At 30.0% G+C, this 22,198-nt stretch overlaps 3 protein-coding genes and 1 non-coding gene across 6 annotated transcripts; 2 read left to right on the forward strand and 2 right to left on the reverse strand.

Moving 5' to 3' along the window:
* Positions 1–2,515: 2,515 nt before the first annotated feature.
* Positions 2,516–6,616, forward strand: LOC101208201 (BEL1-like homeodomain protein 1). 3 transcript variants are annotated; one of them, XM_011653734.2, is made up of 6 exons: positions 2,516–2,683; positions 2,873–2,923; positions 3,702–4,627; positions 4,720–5,093; positions 5,187–5,247; positions 5,326–6,616. In XM_011653734.2, exons 3-6 carry the CDS (start codon positions 3,782–3,784, stop codon positions 6,193–6,195), a joined length of 2,151 nt encoding a protein of 716 aa, XP_011652036.1. In that variant the 5' UTR covers positions 2,516–2,683; positions 2,873–2,923; positions 3,702–3,781; the 3' UTR covers positions 6,196–6,616. The 3 variants fall into 3 exon arrangements, with proteins under 3 accessions (XP_011652036.1, XP_031738074.1, XP_004136516.2); XM_031882214.1 differs by lacking the exon at positions 2,516–2,683 and having other exon boundaries at positions 2,796–2,923; XM_004136468.3 differs by lacking the exons at positions 2,516–2,683; positions 2,873–2,923 and adding an exon at positions 2,989–3,553.
* Positions 6,617–14,010: 7,394 nt separating this feature from the next.
* On the forward strand, positions 14,011–15,472 carry LOC101208445 (E3 ubiquitin-protein ligase PUB23). The gene has a single exon (XM_004136469.3). It carries the CDS (start codon positions 14,089–14,091, stop codon positions 15,307–15,309), a length of 1,221 nt encoding a protein of 406 aa, XP_004136517.1. The 5' UTR covers positions 14,011–14,088; the 3' UTR covers positions 15,310–15,472.
* Positions 15,473–18,784: 3,312 nt separating this feature from the next.
* On the reverse strand, positions 18,785–18,857 carry TRNAV-UAC. The gene has a single exon. It is a non-coding gene; the product is annotated as a tRNA-Val (tRNA).
* A 1,854-nt stretch (positions 18,858–20,711) lies between these two features.
* LOC101218755 (dof zinc finger protein DOF3.5) lies at positions 20,712–21,782 on the reverse strand. The gene has a single exon (XM_004136665.2). The coding sequence runs from the start codon at positions 21,677–21,679 to the stop codon at positions 20,912–20,914; it is 768 nt and encodes a 255-aa protein (XP_004136713.1). The 5' UTR covers positions 21,680–21,782; the 3' UTR covers positions 20,712–20,911.
* Between the last annotated feature and the right edge of the window lie 416 nt (positions 21,783–22,198).

The following is a 22,198-nucleotide window of genomic DNA, read 5'->3' on the forward strand; positions in this document are numbered from 1 at the left end:
ATAATCCTAAATTAAGATTTTTTATTGTTTGCTAAGAGATATTTTTTTTGAAAACCTTGTCATTTGATTTAAAATTTAAGATTAGAGTAGGTGTGTTTTGATATAGGTGTTGATGTCTTTAATTATGAGTTTAGTAGGGTTTAACTTTATTAAAGGTGATTAGATGGGTAACAAATGGATAAACTAATTAAATCTTGGGGAGAAGAAAAATTCTACTCGCTTAAGGTCAAAGAACAACTACCACTTACCAAATTAAATTGTAAAATAAAAAAAAAAATAGTATATTGTATATATGTAGGATAGAAAAGAAACATTACAACTTACATATATAGAAATTAATAAATTAAAAATAATGGATAGTGTCAAATAGTCAATTTACATCTAATATCTTAATTAGTCAATTATTGTTACTTGATTGTGATGGAAATTAGGGCTAGGACTATCAATACTTTAGTGCTATATTATAATCTATACTTTATTCATTGTTACTCTTTTTAAGGGGGAGATAGGTAGATTGTATACATTGATGCAATCAAATTAAATAACTATGTAATATTATAAAGGGTTAAGTTACAAATTTAGTATATAAAATTTTTAATTTCATGTTATATATTTGTATGTTTGATGTATCCAATTTTGAAATGAATCAAATAGATTTCTAGACTTTTATACTTTAATTTTTTTTTAAAGTCGAATAGATTCTTTAAATTTTCAATTTGTTTTCAATAGATCATTGAAATATCAATATTGTGTCTAACCAATTTTGTTTTTTCAAAAATAATTGTAAAACTCTATACTTAGAAACAAAATCGGGGATTGCCTTATTATTAAATGTAAAATTCAATTTCATATCTAGTAGATCAATAATGTTTAAGAAGAAAAAACTTGAAAATACTCAAAGTTATAAAATTGAAAGTTTAGAATTTTATTAAACACGCTCAAATAATCCTATATATATATGTTTACATAAAGTTGAGAGTAATAAATATATAAATTAAACTATTATAAAGGAAAGATCAATATACCACTATCGACTATTGCTACAAGGTTAAATTCACATACATTTTAACAAACAAGGTAAGAACCCATTTACATCTTTGACATCCATCTTAGTTTTATTTAGAACAAAAAATAATATGTAATTGTACAATTGAAATATGATGATTAATAAAATTAATCCCATCAATTAGTTCTTAATTAGCATGACTTTCTTAAAAACAAAAGTTAATGATTGAAATTTAAACAAGAATACATCAAATATATATATATTGTTGACATTAGGAGAAAAATTAGAATTGGAACCGTATTTGTTTTACCGTTTATATATTTAGGTAAGGATTAAATGTGATGAAGCCTATAATGATATATTTAGATAATTAAAAAAGCATATGGTATTTATACAAATGTGGTAGATTGGGAAGACTGCTTTAAAATCATTTCCTCCATATAGATTTTCTTATGTACAAACTTGGCACATCCCAATAATACCTACATGTGTCTTTCTTTTCTATTGTATAAATTTATTATTTCTCTCTTTTCCTATTAAACCAAAATTTTCTATTTTCAACCTTTTCACTTTTGGATTAAAAAGAAAAATCCACCTCAAAATAAATAAAATGACAAGAAAATCAAAATTATGACTATTCTTTCTTTCTTTCTTTCTTTCTTTCTTTCTTTCTTTTTTTTTTTCCCTAAGCATTAAAAGTGGGTGTTGGGTGGTTGGTCCAGAGTTTCTCTACAAAATTAATTTGCTTTTATCTCCAATCTCAAGCATTTCCCAAAACCACAAAAAAATAAAAATAAAAATAATAAACAAAATAATCAAAATAAACAAATAAAAAATTTAGAGATTACGAAAAGGACAAGAAGATATTAAAAATGAAATGAAAGCAAAAGGGCCCTCCATTTTTTTTTCTTTCTAAAAATTAAAATTAAAAAAAAAAAAACCCAATTTCTCTTCTTTTTCACACCATCATCATCTTCATCTTTTTATTTTTTGAAAAATAAAGAATAAAAATAAAGCTTTGGTGGAGAAGGAGACGTTTCCTCGTTTTTCAGCTGTTAGTATCTCTATCTGACTTACATTAAAATCACTCTTTTCTTTTTATTATATATTTCACATTCTATTAATTTATTTAAGCCAATTATTTGTTTATTAATTATTTTTTTTAAAAAAATCTTCTTCACCTCTTTATGATTATTATTATTATTATTATTTTTATATAACAAAAGGCAGAGTCAAATCAGAAGTTCCCCATTCTTGTTCTAAAAACTAAAATATATATATATATATATATATATATATATTATAATTAGACATTAATTGAAAGATAGGGAAAAAAAGAAAAGAAATGAAAAGAAAAAGGAAATTATGAGATATATATTATATTGAAAAGAAAAAGGAAATTATGAGATATATATTATATGGATAATGAAGTGAAAAAAGATGGGTATCTTTTTCTCAGCCTTTATAAATGATATATATATATATATATAAGTAATTAAAATGGGCAATTATTTTTCTTTTCTTATATGTAGGTTTTTAGTTTTAGTTTATTCATTTGGTTTTCCCTTTTAGAAGTAGGGGAAGTTGCAGAAGAAGATTTTTGAAGTCTGACACTGCCCTTTTTTTTCTTCCCTCTCTATATTTGAACTCACTTTAATTATATCTCACTCTCAACAGGTCACTTCTCTTTCTCTCTCACACTCTCTCTCTCTCTTATATAATTAAAATAATTATTTATTTGTATGTGTGTGTATATATATATATATATCTATCTCTATCTGTCTATGTGAAAAGTGAGTTTTTTTTTTTTTTTTTTAATGATCTGGGTTTTTGAAAAAATCATTCCTTTCCTTTGCTAAATTGCAGATTGATCCATGAATCACACGTGTTTTCTCAGATTTCCCATTATACTTTGAGGTATTAACTAATACTATAATAAATTCTTTCTCTTTCTCTTTCTCTTTCTCTTTCTCTTTCTCTTTCTCTTTCTTAAATATATATAAGTGAAGAAACTTCTGTTTGCAGCTTTCTTTGTTCTTCAAAAAGAAAGAAAGAAGAAGAAAAAAAGAAACAGAGAGATCTTTGGGGTTGATAAGGGAAGTGACAGGAAAAGGGTGTCATAAAAAGATGTTCTTTTTATAAATATTTGTTTGTGTATTTGAAGGTTTTGCAAACAATCTCTTTCATGGCTGATTCTATTGTTTCCATCTTTGATCGGATTCAATAGTTTTTCCCCCATTTTCCCATCTACCAAATAGTATGTAAAATGGGGTTATGTAATTTATTGTTTTCTTAAAAAGAAAAGAAAAAAGGAAAATTGAAGTTTAACTTATTGTATATTCACTCTTTTATACACTTGTAAGAGGCTTGTGTATAAATATATTATATATTTCTGTCGGCATAGAAAAAAGAAATAAAAAAGGAGAAAAGGAGAGAGAAAGAGAAAGAGAAAGAGAAATAGAGAGAGAGATGGTTTGAAAGTTGTCAATTATTTTTGATAAATGAGTTTGGAAGAAGATCAGGAAGAAGAAGAGGCTCCAAGTTTAGGTGTTTTTTTCTTCTCTTTTTTTTTTTATTTTGTTTGTTGATGATTTGATGATTTGATGATTTGATGATTTGAAGTTAAAATATATGAATTAGAAGATTGGATGTAATGGATGTGAAGCTTAACTGATTAACGTACTCTCTTTTTCAGTGAAGTAAATTCCCAACAAAAAAGGAAAACATATTTTTCTTCGAAACTCACTCCCTCTCCCCCCCACCCCCCGGTCGGCGATGGCGACTTACCTTCATGGCAATTCTGATCAATTCCAATCCTCTGATGGCGGCCTTCAAACCCTTGTCTTAATGAATCCAACCTATGTTCAATTCTCCGATACCACTCCTCCTCCTCCTCCTCCTCCTTCCCACCCTAATCTCCTCTTCTTCAATTCTCCTTCTTCCACTGCTAATACCTTCACTACACTCGTACAACCCCCTCCTTCGTCTCATACCCAACAGTTTGTTGGAATTCCACTACAGACCACATCCGCCGCTTCCCCTACTTCTCAAGACCATAATTCGCATCCTTTGAATCCTCACCATGACATCTCTCCCTTGCACGGCTTTGTTCCTCGCCTTCAGCATAATATTTGGAACCAAATTGATCCTTCCACGGCCGCGCGTGACTCTGCACGTGCTCAGCAGGGCTTGTCTTTGACCCTTTCTTCACAACATCAGCAAGCCTTTGGGTCCAGAGATGTTCAGTCGCAGAACCAACAAGCGCTTTCTGGTGAGGATAACATGCGAATCTCCGGGGGATCCAGTTCTTCGGCTTCCGGTGTGACCAATGGTGTGGCTGGAATTCAGGGTGTTTTGATTAGCTCCAAATATCTTAAGGCTACGCAAGAACTTCTAGATGAAGTTGTTAATGTCACCCAAAATGGAATTAAAAGTGAATCATCTCCAAAGAAAGCTACTGGAAATCAATCCAAAATGATCGGAGATGCAGCCGCTGCAACCGGAACTGCAGATGGTTCTTTAGAAGGTGAAGCCGACGGTAAACAAGCCGCCGAGCTTACAACCTCCGAGAGACAAGAAATTCAGATGAAGAAAGCAAAGCTTATAAGCATGCTTGAGGAGGTACACAACAAGAAGTCTTTAAAAAAAACCCTTCACCGGAAAGCCTCTGTTTCATGCTCTGTTCTTAATTTAGTTCTCTTTTCAAATTTTAGGTGGAACAAAGATACCGACAGTACCACCACCAGATGCAGATAGTGATATCCTCATTCGAGCAGGCCGCTGGAGCCGGTTCGGCAAGAACCTACACCGCGCTTGCACTTCAGACGATTTCGAAGCAATTCCGCTGCTTAAAAGACGCAATTACCGGCCAAATCAGAGCGGCGAACAAGAGTTTGGGTGAAGAAGAATGTATCGGAAGAAAAGTGGAAGGTTCACGGTTGAAATTCGTCGACCACCATCTCCGGCAACAACGAGCTCTTCAACAATTGGGTATGATCCAACACAATGCTTGGAGACCCCAGAGAGGCTTACCCGAAAGATCTGTTTCGATTCTTCGAGCTTGGCTTTTCGAACACTTCCTCCATCCGTAAGTTCTTATCGAATTTTTCTGTTCAATTCTCAGAAACCCATTTGAAAATTTCATGAGAATCTCAATTGAATCGTTTGAGTTCCGTTGCAGTTACCCTAAGGATTCCGATAAACACATGCTTGCTAAGCAAACGGGGCTCACAAGAAGTCAGGTTGGTTTGAAATTCCAATCAAAATTAATTCAATTGAAATGCTTGAATCATCAAATTAATTGGATTCAACAAATGCAGGTTTCCAATTGGTTCATAAACGCGAGAGTTCGACTATGGAAGCCAATGGTGGAAGAGATGTACATGGAAGAAATCAAAGACCAAGAACAGAACGGCAACGGATCGACACCGACAACAGAAAAAAGCAACGACGATTCAGTTTCGAAATCCATAGCTCCACCACCGGAAACAAAGAGCCCAAATTCAAAACAAGAAAACTCTCCAAACCAAAACGTTCATCCTTCAATCTCAATCTCAAATTCCTCCGGCGGAAATGTTCGTAACTCATCTGGATTTACACTCATCGGAACCTCATCGGAACTCGACGGAATCACACAAGGAAGCCCGAAAAAACAGAGAGGCCCAGACATCCTTCATTCCTCAAACAACAACGTGCCTTTCATAAACATGGACATCAAACCTCGAGAAGAAGAAGAACATCAAAATCAAAATCACAATCCCCATCAAAACAATCATCATCATCATCATCATCTTCTTCCAATGAAATTCGATGAAGATAGACAAAACAGAGATGGGTATTCATTTTTAGGCCAACCCCATTTCAACATCGGCGGATTTGGCCAATACCCAATTGGAGAAATCGCCAGATTCGACGCCGATCAGTTCACTCCAAGATTCTCCGGTAACAATGGCGTATCGTTAACTCTAGGCCTTCCCCATTGCGAAAATCTCTCGTTAAACCCAGCTACCCACCAAAGCTTCCTCCCAAACCAGAGCATCCATTTAGGAAGAAGAACAGAAATTGGAAAGCCCACTGATTTTTCAGCCATTAACGCTTCTACTGCTCATTCTTCCACTGCTTTTGAGACCATCAACATTCAAAATGGAAAAAGGTTTGCTGCTCAATTACTACCAGATTTTGTGGCCTAAAACCAAAATTTCAAAACACGGAAGAAAATTCAATCCGTCATTCTCAGATTCTGAGCAAACACAAATTGGAGGAAGAAATTGCTGTTAAGGTACTATTGTAAAAAAAGGACACAACAAAAAGACAAAAAAACAAAAAAAAACAAAATTAAATAAGCAAATTTTAATAGTATAGTTTTTTTTTTTCCATTTACACTTTGCATAGAATTATAAATCTCAGTCAGTGGGTTAATTAGAACTTTAGGGTATATATATTTTTGGGGATTGTATATTGTTTTTTGTAAGGGCTTTTTTTTCCTTCTTTTCTTTTTTTTTTAAAAAATGGGTTAGATGGATTGTTATGATTAGATCAGTTTGGCTGGTGTAATGTGTTATTATACCCATTATATATATTATAAATATATGAATATTGATTTCAAATATATGTATATGGATTAAATAAGTGCTCACTATATTTATTTATGTGCTTTTTTTTTTCACTGTTCTTCCCTTTGTTCTTGTATGATTTGTCGTCAATTTTATTGGATCTAACATATTTTTTGTGTTTCCTAATTTATTATTGAAGTTTTTCTTAATTCTTAATATATATAGATGGTGTGTTTATGTTTGATTCTCCTTCTTCTCATCTATTGCATATATAAAAGTTGTATATCAAATCCATATAATAAGTTATTTGATGGATTTTAATTTAATGATAGAGACAATAGTACTTAGTTCAAAGAATAATATATTGGCTATCTTAATCAAAATGATAAACATTGTAGTAATACGCATGTACTGCTTTTCCTTTTCATTGTTGTACTAAAATAAACAAAAGACTGTGAAGTTGCAAAATCTACCTTTTCTTCTACTTATTTAAAAAATAAACTTACTTTTCAAAAGCCTAACAATAAACTATCAATTATTTCTTGGAGTTTATCTATCAAAGAGATTCTTCCAAAATATCATTAAAGCCATCCATCTCTATTTAATTAATTAATTAATAACAAATTGGAAGGTTCTCCTTTCTTAATTTTTTATGTTTTCATTATCAAAAATAAATTATATGATAAAATTTCAATTTTATTGAATTTGATTAAGCAGTTATATATTCAACCCATATTTTGGTTAGATGTAAATAGTTTAAGAAAGCTTCACTCTTTACCCACAGATTTATGTCTATTAGTTACTATTATCTCTAACCGATTACGTTATAGAAAAGAGTATATATATATAGGCACACAGACGGCAGCTATAGAATTACATCATGAGCACGAATAGAGCAGACCACCGGCGGTAAGGTGTGCAGAAAAAAGAAAATAAATAATTTGTTCTCCCAATATACCTTTAGACACAAGTGAGTACACCAAAGTATTGTGAGAATAAGTAGACATCCACATAAATGGCAGTAAGCAAGTTAGATAAGTTGTAGATATTCAGATTCAACCCTGATATATGCTTAGCATTATTGAGAGGAGAAAAAACTACTATGAAGACCCATCACTAATATCCCCTCAGTGCCTCATTCCAAGAATTAACCTTAACCATATTGTATCTTGCGACTAAATTTAAGTCCAACAAGGTGAACACGTACGACCTAATCACCAACCTAAGAAAGAATCGGAGTCTGTAATTTATATCTTAGCTTGCTGCATATATATGTTGTTTTGCATGAAATAATGACAGAAAAAGTTTTGAAAAGAGAAATGTGTGCATGTATATTTTTAATGTATTTTTTGTTATTTAAGCACTATAATTGTCAAATAACAATATTACTATATGAGTTGTTAATTTATTAGTAACCAATATATTTTTTGCTATATTTTCAAGTTAAAATAATATAACAATGAAAATAATATTTGAGAAGTTTGTAAATATGGTGTGAATTAATGTTATGATAGATCATCATAGAAGTAAAATTTTTCAATAATTTTTTTAGAAAAAGAATCTAAATGAAATGAGGTATATGGCTAGAATAATTTATATCAAAATTAGTTTTTTTTTTCCCTATATTTTTCAAAGAGTGTTCCAACCCATAGGTGTTTTTGCAAATATTTTTCATACACAATCTTACTTTTATACTCAATCCCGATTTGTGTAAAACTAAACAAATGGCATACTTAATTAACAAATTAGAAAAAAGGAACAAATTGAAATTTGATTGATAGACATCAAATACACTAAATTGAACAATGGTTTGTTTTATTTCTTGATTGATCAACATTTCAACTAATTTAAATCAGTCAATGATTCAAAGAAATGTTGTAGTTTCTTTATTTTTTAATTTTGGGCAAAAGTTGGAAATCCATGGAAGGGTAGAATATAAAGTCCATGGGCTACAGATTTATGAATATTGAAAGCCCACAAAAGAATAGATCACACTTTAATTTTGGGCATTTGATCAACCTAATTAATCTAAGCACCCAATTAATTATATATATATATATTGTTAATTTTCATAAAAAACACACAAATATTTACGACTTAGGTAAGCAAAAACCGATGAAGTCGGTACAATATTTTCATAATTTTTAAATTTCTCTTTAAATATTGTGGATGATTCGTCACTATTTTGTTCTCTTTGCTATTTATTCATATTCTGTTTTAGATTTTTTCTTCTTCTAATTTTAAACGATTTATTATTCAGTTTAAATATCATATTTCATATTCACAATTTTCGATAAAATTCTTTAGTGCTATTTCATCTTTCTCATATTCAATAATATCAAGATCGTTTTAATATGTAAATGATTGTTTAAATATTTCAACAATCGTTTACCATTAACAACATCGTCATTTAAATTTAAAACTATTTTTCCATCATTTAAAAAAAACTAAACGATCGTGTTGATATTATCTAAACGACCACTTACCGTAATCAACAGGATCGTTAAGCATGGTCAACACATTTGTTTAGATTTATAGACATTTTCCATCATTTAAAAAAAACTACACGATTGTGTCGATATGATCTAAATGATCACTTACATGGTTAACATGATCGTTTAAAATTGAAACTTTTTTTTCCATCGCTAAAAAGAACTACATGATATAAACGATCGTAGATCATTTATTTAGACTATAATAGATTATCGTTTAAAAGAAGATCACTCACGCGCGCATGCGACCAATTAACCGCGTGTTATTGAGGTATTTTTTGTATTTTCCATTTACGATGTCTTTTTGTTTTCGAAATTGAAATATTTTTTTTTGTAGTTTGTTATATTTTTTAAAAAGATTCTTTTTTTCATTGAAATTCTAGAAAAGTTTAAGTGGGTTGATTGAGTTATGTGTTGAATGGAATGTTTTTGTTTTTTTTGCATTGATAATTTATGTGGTTAGATAAATAAGAAACTTTGTCAATAATGATATAAATAATTGCCACATCATTAATTATTCAATGGCAAAATTAGGTAATATTAATTTAGTGAACAATTATAAATTGAGATCCATTCCAAATTAAGTATGGATACAAAAATGAGAAAACTTGTAAATAATCCTTTGTGTGTTATCATTATATAATGTGATAAAGTTAATAAGATTGAGCCTAGCTGATGGAATACAGAAATGTTTGGAAACTTGAAGAATATAATTTTGAAGAGAACAACTCAATTAACGAAGAATAATCCTTTATAATTATAGTCAACTATTTTTCAAATACAAAGGCTTAATTCTAATAAATTCGAATTTAAAACCAAAATAAACAAAATAATGTTTAGAAGAAGCAAATAGTGAAAAAAAAGAATGTAGAAAATAGGTAGGAAGTTTCAAAATAATTTAAATTAATTTGACTAAGTAATTTCAACATTAAGAAAGTGGCAAACGTAAGAGAAAATAATTTAATAAATAATTAGGAAGAATGCAATTGAAACGGCGGTCATTGACGCCATTCACTTTCTCCTTTTTATATCCATTTTAAAATTTAATTGAATTTTTCAAAAACTCAAACATTTTACTAATCACAACTTTCCAATAAATTTCCTTAGATAATACAATTAACGATGAGAAAGAAATTGTTTTCTTTAAATAAAACTCTTGAAAATGTAATCAATTCATTTATGAATATTTTTTAAAAAAAAAAAAACGAGAGGATATAAGATAAGAAATAAAATGAAGAATTTGGAGAGATGTGAGGTGAGAAGGAGTTATAAATATAATATAATATAAAGTGTAGTATTTAGGAGTGAAATAGGGAAGAGAAAGAAAGGAAGGTGAGAAGGAAAATGGAAAGTAGTATTGAGTTATAATATATAAATAGTGAGTCTTAAACTCTTATCCATAAAAGTATAAGTGAAAGTGAAATAGGGGAAGATGGTGCGATGTGCGACCACCGTATTTGATTCAATATATACCACGTGTTTCTAAATTCATCACCGACGGCGACGGTGACGCCTCTCAAACTCATCCCGTTTTCACCTACTCTTCATTTCCTATTCCTATTCCCATTTCCATCCACTTATTTAATTATTAGAATTGGGTTACATTCTCCGTATCTATTTTGGTATATTCCCACCCCCCCCCCCCCCCCACCAATTACCTTTCTTTCTACTCTTCTCCATGCATCTTCAACTTTATCCTTCTATATCAAAACACCTCACCTATTCATTCAACTTTATTGCATTTCAAAAGTCTTTTCTTTTTCTTTTATTTCTTTTTCTCAAGACACTGTGAAAAGTTTCTCATCGCTTATATAATGTGTTTAACTTCATCATTTGAGACTACGCTCAAGGTCAAGTTTATTATATTTTAATTTTCATGCATTTACATTTTCACACTTCATACCCTATCATTATGTAAATTAAACGTGTTTTTTTTCTTCTTATGAAATAACTTGAATAATATTAAATAAATTTCATAACTTTTATCAATTATACAATATTATTTAATCATCTCCTTTCCAACAAAGTTAAACTTTCCATGTAGTAAATGGACTGGTCCTTTACAAATTAAAATATTATACCTTCGTGCATTATAACGTGCAATATACTGACCACATTGTTAAATTAAAAATTCCTCAAGTGGAAGTTACATTACAATATCCCCTTTAGACTCCATGCATATTGATTATTAAGTGCTCTAAGATAGTAACCTTTTTGAAAAATAATTAAAAAGAAAAAAAAGCTAAATAGTGGTTCATCATTTTCTTATAATTTAAAAACACTTCTAATTATCGTGGTAATTTTTAACCTTAAATATAGGTCCTTCTTTTCTTATTAAAACATAAAAGAAAACAAGTGTGCCACATTGATTAAGTAAATGAGTTGGGGCAATGAGCATTACAAATGTTTTTTCAATGTAATAAGAATTTGATAATTTGTAACATTTTAACCTTATATAAAAGTTTGTTCAAGTTATTGCCTCTACATTTTAATACTATTTATTATTATATACGTCAACACATTTTGGTTAAATATGACTTTTGTTTTTTCAAATAAATATTAGTTTTTAACTTTATTTTGATCATAAGCAATTTTGTTTAACTGCTTAATAAAAGAATGTTTCAAGTAAACAATTTTTTTTATTTCTGTTTTCTCTTACTTTCGATTTCCGTCATGAACTAATTTTCTAAGAACAAAATTGTGTTTTTAAGAAATAAAATACTTTTAAAATTTTGACTACTGATTATTATTTTAAAACTATTAATTGAATTAAAAATAAAGATTAATTTTATACTTGGTAAACTTTATTTAGTTAATTCGTAATATAATAAATTACATGAGAAAGATGAAATCTCTTACTTTTAAAGAACGTCATGTCAAATTACTAAAACTAAATCCATTTTAGTTTAGAAAATCTTTTATAATCAACTTTTTCTTTTTAAAAATAAAATCACTTTTATTAAATTTAGAAGAGAAAAAGAAAAAGAAAAGAGAGAGAGAGAGAGAGAGACTGAATGAAAGTCTCTCCTGCTTGTATTAGAAGCAAAAACCGCATAGCTTCTTTTTTTCGTAAGAAAATGAAAAACACTCCCAACTTTGACCTTTCAAAATTAATAATTTTACTCATTTTTTAAATATAATTATTTTAAATAAAAAAAACTTATAAAAATATTAGAAGTAAAATAGCAATCTATTCGGACAAACATTAATTATCTATCAGGTAGATATATTTGTGATATTTGAAATTAACCCTTATTTTTATTCATTAAATTTGTAGCTCATATTAAATAGCTGTGAAACCTCCCAACTTTAATAGCATATCACATGCAAAACTTATAAACTTTATTTTAAATTAAATCAGTGTATAAAAGAAAACTTCAATTTATAAAAACAAAAAAAATAACCATATAGATTATGAGTAGATTCTAAAGCTTATGCTTTAACCATTTCAAAAACATATTTAAATTCTTAGCTATATATATATATATATATATAATTGGTATTAAAACCTTGTTAATTAATAAATGAATTAGTCTCAACTCAAAAAGGTGAATAGTTCAACAGCCACAGTGTATGAACAATTCGTAAAATAAAAAAGAAGAAGCATGTATATATATAACATTAAAATGATGATAACAGCACCCAAATAATTAAGCAAATGAAAAGAATGAGTATTGATTAGATGAGAGGGAGAGGGTCTGACTTGCCCACCATTATATATTTTTTTTCCATATTGGCCAGCATAAAATTCAAAATTAAAATTTATTTTTGAAAATATGAGAGAGAAAGAGAGATGAGAAGATTCTAGAGAGAGAGAGTCAACGTAAAAGTAATTTAACTTTTATTTTAATTTGTCTCATGTGCCATGCTGTCATTAATTTCATGATATCATGCATGAGAATAAAATTCTTTGTTTTTAAAAGTGCCATCACATCTAAGTTTTGTATCATTCCATAAAATTATTGAGTTCAATTTTGCCTTAAGTTTATTATGATTCAAATAAACATATGGCTAATTTTGGCATCTTGTTACTGTTTATATTGAGGCAATAACTTTGTATTATTTTCTTCTTCCAAGGATTAGAATACCATTTTAAATTAACTTTGACTTTTTTTCCCCCACGTGCAGTCTTTCCTTCTAAGAGTTTAAACATCAAAATTAATTTTGGCTATGTCCTCTTATGTGGGGTTATCATGCATTTGGCTAGGGCTGCTTTAGTGCATATGATAATTGAATGTTTTATGGCAAATTTTTATTAGGATGGAGTTTCTTGTGCAGTGGTTTCATTTTAACTTTATTGAAATCATTGTGTTTTCGGTTAGCTCTTAAATGAATCTTCTTTTTATGTTAAATAATAGATGTTTCCTAAGTTTAGATGTGTGTAAATAACCATAGTGATCTTTAATGTTTGAGGGGCTCCTACTATAAGATTGAATATTATTGAAAACAGTGTAGAAGTAGTACTATTGTCAACCACTTTCTAACAATTGGAAAAATTAAATGAATTAAAGTTGATTGTTGTATGAATTGTTCATCTGAAAATTCTAATATTATATTTATGAAAACGTGGTTGCTGTAATTTACTTAAGAATGACTTATTTGTTTAATCAATTTTATAAGTTTGGAGAGAGTAACAAAAATGAATATAATTAGAAGTTAATAGGAAGAAAGAAATATAGAGATATAGATAGATATATAGAATAGAAGTGTGTGTTAAATGTAGTAGAAAAGAAGTGTGGTAGAAAAGAAGTGTGGTGTTAGCCGTATTAATGCGTGTTGAAGAAAGAAAGTCCGCTTTCAAAATACTTAAAACACATTATTCACTATTTCAAAACATATACACATCAAAGTTGGTCAATCCATTGAATATTCAACTCTTTTCCCTTCCCTAAACTCGCGTTTTCTGACTTTCTTCCCACCTTCTTCAACGCTTCCTATATATATACCTAAACCTCCATTAACATTTTCTCCAAATTCATTTCTCACAATACAACAAACAACCAATCAATCAAACAATCCAAACCTCCAGCCTCCATCTATGGATGAACAAATCGAAGTCCCCCACTATTTCCTCTGCCCCATCTCCCTCCAAATCATGAAAGACCCTGTAACTCTTCCCTCCGGCATCACCTACGATCGCCACTCCATTGAAACTTGGCTCTTCTCCGGCAAAAACTCCTCCTGCCCCGTCACTAAACTCCCAGTCTCCGACTCCGATTCCGATCTCCTCACCCCCAACCACACCCTCCGCCGTCTCATCCAAGCTTGGTGTACTTTGAACTCCTCCCATGGCGTCGAACGTTTCCCCACTCCTAAACCCCCCATTCATAAATCCCAAATCCTTCACATTATTTCCACTTCCAACACTTCCCCTTCTTCCCAAATCTCCTCCATTCGCCGTCTCCGCTCCATTTCCGCCGAGTCTGAAACTAATCGCCGATGCGTTGAATTCGCCGGTGCGCCGGAGTTTTTAGTCTCTGTTATTGTGGGTTCTGATTCCTCGGCTTCTCATGAAGCCCTCTCCACTCTTCATAACCTCCGTCTCTCTGATTCAACGTTTAAATCATTGGCTACCCGCCCTGAATTCCTCGAGTCCTTGACCGATTTCATGAAATTACAACAGGGTACTCATGAATCGTCCAGAACGTACGCGGTGTTGATTTTGAAATCAATTATTGAAGTCGCTGAACCAATTCAACTAAGCTTCTTGAAACCCGAATTGTTTGTGCAAATCGTTGAGATTTTGAAAGATCGATCATCCTCTCAACAGATTTTCAAAGCGGCATTGGGTATTTTGATTGCGGTGAGTCCATTGGGGAGAAACAGACTGAAGGCAGTAGAAGCAGGTGGAGTTAGGGCTTTGGTTGAGATTTTACTGTCGTCGCCGGAAAAAAGAGTATGTGAAATGACATTGACGGCGATGGATATACTGTGTGGGTGTGCGGATGGAAGAGCGGCGCTGTTGGCACACGGCGGAGGGATGGCAGTGGTTTCGAAGAAGATATTGAGAGTGTCGCAATTGGGGAGTGAAAGGGCGGTGAGAATATTGTATTCGGTGGCTAAATTCTCAGGAAGTCCTGCGGTGTTGATGGAAATGGCGCAACTGGGGATTGTGGCAAAGCTATGTTTGGTTCTGCAAATTGAAAATGGAGGCAAGACGAAGGAGAAAGCTAAAGAGATTTTGAAAATGCATTCTCGTCTTTGGAAGAACTCACCTTGTATTCCTTCTAAATTGGCTTCTTCATATCCTACAAATTAAAAGGAATTTCTATCGACAAAAAAAGAAAAAACACATACACACATTTTAAAACTATTTTTCATTTTTCTTCTCATTTTTGTGTATATAATTCAATAGAATTGTAAACTATTAATTTCTAGTTAAATGAGAATCCAAAGGATCCACATTATTGTTTCTATGCAAACGTTTGTCTTTATAATTTAGTATGAATACATTTTATCCACACCTCCATCGAATATGCCTAATTACTCATTTAGTTTTTTATTAAAATTTGAAACACTTTTGAATTGTAGTAATTTTTACACAAAAAAAAAAAAAAAAAAACGAAAGAATTATGAAACGAGATCTTAACATGTTGAAGGTTTGTGAACTATAAATTTATATTTTGGAAATATTCTTTTAACAGAAGTTTCCATTTAGGTGAGGATGGAGAAGAGAGTAGAAAAAATGTGGGTTTTTTATTAAAAAAAAAAAAAAGGAAAAAATACCCCCCAAATTAATTGTACAAAATTTAAGTATTTTTTCCATTTCAATAATAGTTATTTAAGTTAATTAATTTTTGTTATAGGATCTTCAGCTCCTATTTTTTGCCAAATTAAATAGAAAATCAAAGTTTAGTGTGAAAAATATAATAATGTTCCAAAATTAGCTCAACTTACAAAACCTCAGTGACCTTTTAGTTTTTAGGATGTGAATCTGAATTTTATTTTAAATTCTTAGCTTTCTTTAAAGATTGTGTTTTTCTAATAAGGATATTTATTTTTTAAGAAAATAAATAATGAAATTTCTTTTAACAATATGTTTTGATTATATAGAGTTTTTGAATGTTATATACATACAATATTTTATGTTATACCAATCTCATGGAACGCCTTGTCATGATCTTCAACATTTGATGAGTGTTTTTGATTGATACTTTTATCATTATAACTTTTATAGTTGTTTTGGAAAATAATATTACAAATAATTGAGCTCATATTCACGATTGCTAATTCTTTATTTACTTTGGTAATGTTCAATTAATGGTGTGAAAGATTCAAGAAGGGTTGGCTTCGGTAGTAATCTTCAACATTCACTAAAACTTTGGCTTATTCAATTCTTTTGCATCAATAAAATAATGATTTACCCATGTGTATGTTTTGATATTCTTCTTTGATTATGTCATGTTTTCAGCACAAATATTTTAGCTTTGAACTTTGAATTAATCCAATTAATTAACCATTAATATACTCTCTTCAGCAAATATAGAATAAGAATATATATGTTAATTTAATTCATTTAACTCAGACCCGTTACATCATACTAAATTTTAAAATCTTCCTTTCTATTTCTTTTCATGATAACAATAATAATAATTATGTGTAAAGCATTGGTTAAAATGAATTGAAATTATTCAAGATTTGTCCTAGAAGCTTATTAATCTCTATTAGTTTTCTCTAATTAATACTTCACATATTTCTTTTAAAACTTACAAAATTTTACATATTTTTTAAAACTCGTGTTTTTAGTTTTTCAATTGATAATTACTAATATCAGGCAATATATATGCATGTACTCAAAACAATAACAATAGTAATAATACATTCTTTTAATTATTATTACGTGCATGTTTTATCATATATATGATCTTTTTTTTCTTCTCATTATTTTCATCAAGTTGTGATGGCAAAGTGATTAATGAAAAGTTCAAAGTTACGATGTCTTGGAAGTAGTAAACTAGTAATTGTAAATAAAAGTATAATTATAGAATAGATTATTATATAAATTGCTCATTTGAAAATTTCCTATTTTATTATCTTTATGAAAACATTGTTGTAATTTACTTTTATACATATATATATATATATATATATATATATATATATATATATATATTATTGTTATAATTTGGTCAAAGAATGAAATTAATTAAGAACCCCAGTCCACTAATTAATTGGTTAATCAACAAAAGTTACCTCAAATTCTTAAATTAAAAAAATATATATATGAAATTTTAGTATTTGGTAAAGCCATATGCCATAAATTCAAGAACAAGTCCTAATAGCTTAATTTTAGATGATCAAAATCCATGCAATTTCTTTTATTAGTAGCATTGAACTTACTTTGGGTTAAACTAATATATGCATATGCATGCTAGACTTTTATTTTAGAAGTCATGAATTAGATGACACGTGGATCATATTGTTTGACTGAATTAGTAAGATCCTAAGATCCACTTCATCAAATTTGGTTGACTATTCGACTTTCATTTTATAGGGCCAATCTTAGTGGCTATATATATATATAGATATATAGTTCGTGATCAAATAATAATGGTGGATGAATAATAAAGAATGGCCACAGAAATAAAATGAAAATAGTGGGAAAGAAGTAGGAAAGGGTGGGAGTACTTGGAGATTTGTTGGCCATTGATTTTGATTGATGAACTCGTGAAAGTCATTCTTGTTGAGACCTCAGCAATTTCAATAGTTATGGATCTGATGGGGAGGTATTAGCTGTACAACTCTGAAATTTTGGCCTCCTTTTTCTTTTTCTTTGGCCAATCTTTAATTAGCCATTTTCATTGACTAAACAAATACATTTGAAGCCAACCATTTGATTTGTATTTCCCTTCTTTTCATTTTCAGAGTAACTGTCCATCATCCCACTTATAAATAATCAAAATTTAAATAAGAAAACATGGCTACGCAAATATTTATGAATCTAACCTAAAATATAACAAATGTATAAGTTGATTTTTATGGACATTTGAAATTATTTTATATTAATAATTCACATCTTTCATTTAATTAAGCTTTGAACAAGGAGACAGTTGTTAGAGCTGGAAAAAGAAACCAAATTTATCCCTTATATCAACTTTTTAAATTAATAAACTTAGAGACAAATTAACGTAATTAAATTGGTCAGTGTGTAGACTCTCTATTCATATAACATGCATGCGAATAAAATATTTTAAAGTGAACAATTGTAGGATTTTGAATATGGTTTTGGCATATATATTCATTGAGTGAGGATATAATTAAAACTTCCAAAACTTAAAATCATTATGTCAATAAAAATTCTAAAACTTTTGTGGCTGAGAAAGAATTTGAATTTCCATTTACTAAAGAAAAAAAAACAGCTAATTAAGGATTCTTTATTCCATACTATAAATATATATTGTAAAACTTTAGAAAGTTTCTAGATGCCACAATAAATGTACACATTGACTTGGAGTAATTATTTCTCACCTCTTACCAGCATAAGGGTTCTGTTAGGTAAAAGTTAGAGCCTTTTCTTTTTCTCTATTTATTTGTTCTTTTAACAAGTTAATTAATTTAGATCATTAATCATTATTACCTTTGAAAGTTACTCATGTATCAATTTCTAGATGAGTGTAGACTATTATTTCAAATGTTACTTCAATTAATTGATTGGATGAACAATTTTTAAAGGCAAAAGTCCTAATTGAATGTGAGATTACCAAAGCTAATAAGGAAAAATGAAAGTTTATAAATGTTGCTGCCCAGGATCGAACTGGGGACCTTTAGTGTGTAAGACTAACGTGATAACCACTACACCACAGCAACACTAGATGTCTGATTAACTAAACTAGAATTTCTAGTTTATAGTTATTTACTATGAATAGAAATATATTCACGCAGTATTTCCTCACATTAAAATTGTATTCATTAATTAACATTTTTTGGCAAAAATTAAATTTAAAATTGAAGAAAATTAAAACATATAAAGACTGAAATTGAACGATATAGATGGAAACGAAATAAAACAAACTTTAAAATATAGGGATCAAAATGGTATTTTAATTAAGAAAAATTATCGTGGATGAGAAACTTATTAAAGTTATTTACAAAATACAAAAACAATAAGTATAATTAATTCTAAATCGAAAAACATTATTTATGTCTACGTAAGATACATAAGGAAAGTCTATAAATAAAATAATTAAAATATGGTAATTAGGGTGAAAAGGAAAAGTATGAAAATAAGGTAGGAAAGTTCCCTTCTCTTGGCCCTCATTTAATTTCATCTTAGGATTGATAAGTGCATATATATGTATGTATGTATGTATAAGAATTTGCAATTAATCAGTAATTTTGTTATCCAATAATAATAATAATATAAAATTTTGAACCCTACGCTACAGATGTTGATTCTTTTGACCTACTTTGGTCCACAAATTAAAGTATAGTATGTAAATTCAAAGCTTTACTTCGAAATAATTTCAAAGATTTTAGGGTTCTTTATTCCAAATAGGTCAATTTGAAAAGTATCAAAAGATTGAAGATTTAAAGTATAACAAGTTGGACAATTGAAAAAAAACACATTCTAAATTTAAACCATTCAAATGGGTTTTAGAGGAAACGTCGTCTATATATACTTTCTGTGGGACATGACTTTATTTTCAATGATGAATTGATATATATTTTTGTATTTTGTACTAATATTATTGCAATAAACCGTGGCAATATAAATAAAATTTTAATCCATATATGTTCTCTGACTTGTCAAGATCATTTAGAATGTTTTGTTGGGGAAGGTTCTAAGTTTGTTGATGGCTAAATGTGACAATGTGGTTGATTTACATAATCTCAGCAAATATAATATTAGATATTGAATAACTTCAAATGTAGTATTAACAGTAATCATGACTTTGGTATATACAAGGTTGTCATACCTCTAATGCTTAAGATCATTACTGTCTATGCTTTCTTTTTTTATTAGGAATGGTCTAAGATCTCTCAGCCATTAGAATGAGTCAAGCATGAACATATATTATACTACATACATATATGTCAATACCAATGCCAAAGAAGACAACCAAAATAATAATTCTTACTAGATATTCAAGGAATTGAACAGGTTACAAATAAAACTTTTATAAAATAATAAGATTCAATAGGTGCACTTGGAGATAATGAAGACGATGTTATAAATATGTCCACTAGTGGTGAAAACATTCTGGTACATCTACTAACATGTTTCGTATCTTTCTTAAAAGAAAAAACTTAAACTCTAAATATCAATTGAACAGATAAGATATATGAGATTAATGAAGAAAGTTGTGTTTAGAGACTATATATATATACATAAACAAACAAATAAAGATAGTTCTAAAGTCATCATTCAGTGATTGCAAATGAGGAATGTGAAGTTATGATAAATTAAAACCTAATTGAAAAGTTATCTTTTTTCTTGGAACGACCATAAGAACTAGCTCAAGTAAATACAAAAGGAGTATATATATATATATATATATATGTTATATCAATGGAAAATGTTGATAATTAGGTCTATTTGTACAATTACCCAAATATAAAAATAAATTCTTTTTCATCCCCAAACTTAAAATAATTACAAGAGGACTTTGTATACACACTCATATATATTCAAAGAGTTGGAGATAACCAAAAGGACATTAATTTGATGGATCACTTATTGATGGATATTGCAATAATAAATATTTATTACATAAGCAAAGATGGGAAAATGGTATCTTTTTTGTATACATAAACAAAGTACAGTAGAACACAAAGACATATGTATGCATATATATGTGTGTGTATGAAAGATCATACACAAAAATACTTTGGGAAAAAAATATATAATAGCAGAGATTATATTATATATGTATATTTGTTAAGCCTTTTGAGAATGTATCATAATTAGACAGATCAATAGGGCTCCAATTACCACTCAGCAAATTTGGGTCTTCGAACATTTCTACTCTTGTTGGTTGCAAACGATGATGATTATTCACCATTATCATAGAATTTCCCCATGCTTCCACCATGTCCTCCCCCGGCAACGGCGGCAATTGAAGCTCACGCGCCGCCACTTGACTTTCATTATTATTACTACTCTCCTCTAACCCAAAGCAACCACCTCCCACTTGATAATCATTGGCCCCCAATCCACATTCCTGCATGGAAAACTCACAAAAATTCCCACATCCAACCACCCTACTCTGAACGGAAACAGGAAAGTGGCCAGCTGCGTTCGAGGTTGGTATAGTTTCAGGCGTGTCTGGTTTCTGGTTCACAAAATTGGCGTAGACGACTGCCAAATCGATGGTTGGTGATACATCGGAGTCGGAGAGACCACAGTGGTATCGTTGGTAATCACTATCGTTAGTGTGGTGAAATTTAGGGTTTGAGGAAGATGGGGTTAGGGTTAAGGGCTTGGGCGAACGTCGATTCTTCCGACAACCACCACCGACGGGAACATTACGGAGGGAACCGCCTTTGGTCCAATAGCGACGACAGCCTTTGCAAAAGTAGCGAGGCTGGGTAAGGCTATAGTTGTTGTAATAACAAAACTTAGTATTGGAAGAGCCACACCTTGGACAATTTGGTGATATTTCCACCATAGGTTTCCATCCTCTCTCCATATTTCTGTTTCAAATGGGATTTTAAGAGGAACCCCAAATGGGAATTGAGCATTTAATCAAAGGAGCTATGTCAAGAAGAAAATTAGAAGAAAAAGAAGAAGAAGAAGAAGAAGAGACCTTGGGAATGTGGTTTTTGGTTATGTAATGAGCACATGAAGAAAGAAGGAGGGAATTATGCAACTGATCCGAAGGCTAATATGAGGTGTCGGTGTTCGGCTTACGTGGCAAAATGTGATTGGTTGATATGAAGTTGAATAGGGAAGCAAAATCCTCGATAACCTAATTTTAGGGTTTGCTTTATGTTATCAAGACAAAACCCCCCACATGCTTTGGTTTTTTATATATATATATAATATTCACACACACATATATATATATTCAAATATTTGTGCTTTGAGGAATTGGATCATCCAATCCCTTGATATTCTTACAAATTTTCTTTCCTAAAGTTTCAGAAATGGATCTAATATGTATGCTTTTATACAATTTGACAAATATCAACTATGTTCAGATTTTCAT

Source organism: Cucumis sativus, chromosome 3, assembly GCF_000004075.3.
Source record: "Cucumis sativus cultivar 9930 chromosome 3, Cucumber_9930_V3, whole genome shotgun sequence".
NCBI lineage: Eukaryota > Viridiplantae > Streptophyta > Magnoliopsida > Cucurbitales > Cucurbitaceae > Cucumis > Cucumis sativus.